The sequence below is a fragment of the Andrographis paniculata genome, unplaced genomic scaffold (genome assembly GCF_009805555.1).
Source record: "Andrographis paniculata isolate CXL003 unplaced genomic scaffold, ASM980555v1 Contig65END, whole genome shotgun sequence".
Taxonomy (NCBI): domain Eukaryota; kingdom Viridiplantae; phylum Streptophyta; class Magnoliopsida; order Lamiales; family Acanthaceae; genus Andrographis; species Andrographis paniculata.
This window is the reverse complement of record NW_026137601.1, coordinates 3472187-3477749: the sequence shown is the minus strand read 5'-3', so window position 1 is coordinate 3477749 and position 5563 is coordinate 3472187. Positions and strand designations below refer to the sequence as shown.

General features: G+C 35.6%; 1 protein-coding gene across 3 annotated transcripts; it reads right to left on the bottom strand.

Annotated features, from left to right (window-relative positions):
- Positions 1 to 337: 337 nt before the first annotated feature.
- On the bottom strand, positions 338 to 4476 carry LOC127262009 (protein ZINC INDUCED FACILITATOR 1-like). Of its 3 annotated transcripts, none has more exons than XR_007841045.1 (18): positions 4175 to 4476; positions 3805 to 3845; positions 3601 to 3661; positions 3416 to 3518; positions 3223 to 3325; positions 3091 to 3144; positions 2943 to 3005; positions 2814 to 2863; positions 2652 to 2727; positions 2364 to 2546; positions 1785 to 1872; positions 1630 to 1715; positions 1425 to 1532; positions 1274 to 1318; positions 1091 to 1186; positions 889 to 932; positions 701 to 812; positions 338 to 611 (listed from the first exon to the last, which is right to left on the bottom strand). XR_007841045.1 is itself a non-coding variant. In XM_051290475.1 (18 exons), exons 1-17 carry the CDS (start codon positions 4344 to 4346, stop codon positions 718 to 720), a joined length of 1461 nt encoding a protein of 486 aa, XP_051146432.1. In that variant the 5' UTR covers positions 4347 to 4472; the 3' UTR covers positions 338 to 611; positions 701 to 717. The 3 variants fall into 3 exon arrangements, 2 of the variants coding, with proteins under 2 accessions (XP_051146432.1, XP_051146433.1); XM_051290475.1 differs by having other exon boundaries at positions 1091 to 1179; positions 4175 to 4472; XM_051290476.1 differs by lacking the exons at positions 2652 to 2727; positions 2814 to 2863 and having other exon boundaries at positions 1091 to 1179; positions 4175 to 4474.
- Positions 4477 to 5563: the final 1087 nt, after the last annotated feature.

Genomic DNA, 5563 nt, shown 5'->3' with positions numbered 1-5563 from the left:
TAATAATCTTATTTTGTTATTTTCCTTCGTCCTAAAACAATAGTCTCTATTTTCATTTTTGTTAACAACTCTCCATTCTTCTAGGGTGTGTTCGTTTGTAGAATTTATTAATTCAATTTTTTCCCCCCAAAAATATCAAATCAAACACCTATTTTTTATTTTTTATATTATACTAAAAATTAATTTTACATTCAAAACATCACATCAATAACTATTTATATCACATCATACAACTATTCAAATTCAAAATTTTTACTATTCAAATCCCAACTCAAAATCCAAACCCCCAAACAAACACACCCCTACAAAATTATCGCACTTTTTCACAATAATTACATAAAATAAAAATATTTTGATATTTTAAAAATATTTGTACATTAATATCAATATAATACTAATATTTTTTTTAATTCCAGTGTCCATCCAACGTATTATTTTGGGATGGAAAGAGTACATTATAATTCAAACTTAAGCTCAAACAATATTTCATTACTCAAAAGTAAAATCAAACCCCAACGCCTCCAGGTCCACGTGGCACACATAGTTCATCTAGTGTGATTTGCCTTGTTGGACTTAATTTGCAGGTTACCCCGTACACACTTTGGTAGCGGCTGTGGGTTCCAACGTCATCAGAAAAAATAAATAAATAAAATCAAACTTCGGTTATATGAAAAAAGAAAAAAAAAAATCAAATAAATACCTTCCACCAAGCTGGATTCAATTATGACGACGTTCGACTAAGAATGGCTTAAATGTCATCAAAACTCCCGTGGCATCAATCACATTCAGAACAAAGAAAATCATCAGATCGCCTGCATTATAACCCATACAACCATAACACATACTTTGATTGTAAGTGTTTAGTATCTTCTTAGAATTAGAACATACCTGGAAGAAAACTAGCATCTAGTCGAGTTGTCGCCCAAGAAACTCTGCCAAAAAAGATAGATAAATAAATCGACCATAAAAAATTCAATAATCTTTCGACTTATTACATAACATAACATCACATCAATATAGTCATCTAGACTAGGCTAGGCTAGATCTAGATGTAAAGACATATCATTGTATCTTAGTAAGAACGACTCACAAAGCCCCTCCACCGGCAGGACCCAGAGTCTGTAACAGCGACACTAACGCAATCGAAATACCATTGGCAGCTCCTCTCTGCCTCTGATCCTGAAAACTTTGCAAGACTTTAATAAAACACAGGATGTAATGAAAATATGTGTTGTAGTAAAGAGCCGTGTTGTTTCTGCCGTTGCTGAATTACCACAGCATTATTTTGCAAAATGGCCAGTCCTGTAAGAACAGAGACCTGCAAGGAAGTGAGGTCTATTCAAAGTTATAGTTATAGTTGCAAGCAGGCATGGCATGGCATTGCAAGAAAATGTCAACCAACAACAAGGTTTCCATGTGCGTACCGAGAGAATGTTCTTCACCAAGGAGGCGCAGTTGAGCACGATGGAGAGGGCAATCCCATTCAGTTTCGCAATGTAATGATAGCTTGTTAACAGAGGAATCGTAATAATCTGTGGCATTCGACAAGAGGACAGCACAGTGATGAATAATCATATCGTAATTAATGTGTTTTAAAATGTTCCATATCAATACTTCATCTCCACTTACTCCAAAAAATCGACAGAGTGCTATGGGGCCAAAGATCCTCTCGAAGAGTGGATACAATGAGGACTGAAACACTAACAATCCGACGCCTGAAGTTTTGAGGAACCATTCGTGTTACCAAGTGAAAATTTGTGTAACTATTGAAGGTAGGTACGTACCGGAGATTGAAAGAACTGTCCCAACATCCTCCGTTGTATAGCCTAAGCCCCCGAGCCTTCGGGGGTTCTCCGCCCACAACGAAAAGATCTGGTGAATGGAAATGAAGTTTTAGTTCGAAACATTTTTGCTCGGGGAAAGTTACAGTGCTGATTTGGAAAAATCTTTGGCACCCATAAAATACAAAAACAGCACAAGTCTTTATTAAAAACAGCACATGCTGTTTGTAATAATGATATTTGTTTATAATTACACGTGTGCTGGACAAGTGTATATCATGTGTTGTGCTGTATGAGACTATATCACGTGTTGTTAATTCGTGTACTGCATTTGTATTATATGAATATAAATTATGTGTTATTACTAACATTACCGTGCGCTGTTTGCTAGTTATCTTTGTGCTGTTAGTTCATATGTTGTGCTTATATTATATTAATATAAATGATGTGATGTTACTAATATTAGCATGTGCTATTTGTTAGCTATGTTTGTACTGTTCAGCACAGTGCTGAACCTCAGATTCAACACTGTAGCCGCGGCCTTTTTGCTCATTCACATTCACGGTGCAGAGAATTACGTACCTCGGTGTAAGCCAGATCATGAAGGGAAAAGACACAATAAACAGCGATGGACGATACAAGGGGCCAGTTCTTCAAAAGGCTTTCTTTTGGAGAACCTTTCCCCCGCCGGTCTATGACCTCCTCGGATCCTTGCATTGTGGCTTCGGACAGCTGCTTTGTCATCGGGTGCGTGTGCAATGTTTCCTACAGTCATCGAAATTCAAGCATTTTTGAACATTTACAAATGATTTCTAACCAATCATTACAAGGAAATTCAGCTTTAGAAATAATGTCTATTCTGAGGTGTACCGGAATCCAGAAACAAACAAGAGTGACGATAGCTGCGAAAACCGAAGGAAACAAGCACGGCAGGAAGTACGGAAATCTACAAAAGAACTCGACTAGATAAAAAAAACTACAGTAGCAGAGTGTGTAAAGCTAAACTAATCATACGATAGATGTAAGAAGCACCTGGCGAATATCGAATCCGATGCAAATATTCCTGGAAACTTATCCGCAGGCTTCATCCCAACATTATCCACATCAACATTAAAAAGATCGTTCGGACAAAGAAGGCGCATTCCTTATTACAACACATACCTGAGCAAGAAAGCCTCCCAAAGCCGGTCCAATGATGAGTCCAGTGCCCCATGCTGTACTAACCTGTGCAATTTTCATGTTCTTAGTTCGTAATCCAATCGCCTGCGATGTATTACAAAGCCTTACAAGACATACAATAGCTTCTTACCGCAGATATTCCTAATGCATGGTACTCATCCCCGACCAGTTCGCACGCATACGCCTGGTCATGTAGCAAAGCTAAACAATTGTCATACATTTGGTATGTATAGCTAAAATGCTGTCCTTTAAGGACATATACCTTCGTAGTTCCGAATACACCGGTTAAAGTTCCGAGGAGAAACCTAGTCGCGAGAGCCATCCAAAAGTTTACGCTAAGTCCGAACAGAGTATTGAACACTACGCTGTAAGGAACGACCAAAAAACAGAAACATTGATAGATAACAAGCGTGTAAGAAGAAGAAGAAAAACAAAAACAAGATTCAATCACTAACACTGCGGCGCAGCCTATGATTATTACAATCCTCCGGCCATATCGATCTGCAATAGTTCCCCAAACTACGGAAGTCAAAGCTCTTCCAAGCATGTAAGAAGAACCTTCACAAATCGAAGTTAAGACATTAGCCGCATAAACTAGTCGACGAGAATAAGAAAATTCGTAGCTGTTGCGAGGATCAACCTACAAAACCGGCGTAATAACTAATGTCTTCTTCTCTTTCAGCAATGCCGAAATCCCTTACCTGCAGCCAGAAATGGATAGATCACGTTTCGATTTCATCAATTTCATTGCAAGAAGTTAACATCGTTCGTTGTTCTTAACACAGCCTCTGTTTATACTTCATGATTCACAGCATTCTACAATAAAATAGTTGCGACTACTTACCATGAAATAAACGAATGGGAAGAGAGAGGTTATCGTCAGAGCTGTAATGAACAAGAATACAACAACAGAGTGAGACAGTATTCTAACCACGAATCATGAACCAATCGAACCAGGTTGTGTGGACAAAACGAAAAAACTAGAAAATAATAGAAATCATTACAAAGAGACCGATCTTTTTACATCCTAAGATTTTCCCCTTCGAGATTTCTCCAAAAAGCCCTATCGAAATCGAACAGACAGACATAATTACCCCTAAAAATTTCCCTGCGCGTCTGAAACGAAAAACCAGGCAGGCTGAAACCCTAAAAATCTTACATTCTAGCTTCGACTGGTAAGAAATGGTGAAAATGAAATGAATGAATAAACGTACCAGTGGAAAGGATAATAATCCATATTAGGAGAACTTCCTTGATCGGCAATCCTCTCCGGATGTCTGTACGCTTATCGACTTTACATCCTGGGCAACCTTCCACGTACTTATCTTTCTGCAGCAGTGTCTCCTCCTCCTCCTCGTAGTCATGGCTGCAGCCGCCTTCCGCCATTTTTTCTGATGTTTTTGGAGCCTTCGTTCTTGCAACAATTGATTGATGTTGGTACAGCACCCGCCACCTGCCTCCCTAGCTTCATATAAACACGACGCAGAAAGGTGATTGACAGTTTATACCATGGTTTACTTTATAATTATATTTAAGGTAATATATGCTGATAACTCGACCATTGTTTCGAATCCCGCTTAAAATTTATATGCTTTAAAAAAATTTGCAAGACAATTTTCTATATTTTCAAAAAATATTGTATAAAACTCCAACCTATGAAACCAACCTTCGATGTTGTGTGATGGGAAAAACGTTTTCTATCTATATTTTTTTTATATAGCGGATACATGAATGTTTTTTAAATAAAATGGAGATTTACATCGAGTTTTGAAACCACGTATGATTTTATGCAACTTTTTTTAAAATACAAAGGGCTCCAAACAATTTTTAAAGTAAATGAGATATTTTTAAGCAGAATTTCGAAATTATAAGAGAGTTATGGACAATTTTGACTTATTTGTAACAATATTAAATTTTTTAATATAAATATAAATTTAAATTATTTATAATAAATTATTGGTGTAATTATTTAATATATAAATTAATTTTTTTTATATATTTAATTGGATTTTTTCTAACAAAATATTATTATTCACCAATTTTTTTCTAAAAACAACAAATTAAACTCTCAATTTTTTTATATTAATTTAAAATTAATATCAAATTCAAAATGTAGGTTGTACTTTTACAATTTCATAAAAATATATTATTATTTCGTATGAAATCTTAAATCAAAATCTCTTCGTGTTCGATAAAAGAGTTTGAAATAAAAAATCAAATTAACACTTCATTTCAAATCAATTTCAAACCACAACTAAATCAATATATATTTAATATCAAATCAAAAAATAATTATGTTACTCCCTAATTCATTTGTTAATCTCAAATATCTTTGGACCTTCAGAGATGATTGATAATCCAATTTGAATGACTGGATCGGCCAACCCAAATAGCCCCAATTCGGCCGAAGATGGCGTACGGATGAAAACCTTGTCAAATTCCAACTTGGGTGATGAAGAAATGTGTTAAATTTTTTTCTAAAAATGGAAAGTGGAGCGTGGAATGCACGTAAAGAAACTATGCACTACAAAAAAATATCAATTTTGTAACAAAATTTTTTTGTTGTTAAATCCACTTTTTCCGTTACTAAAGATATTAGAGAC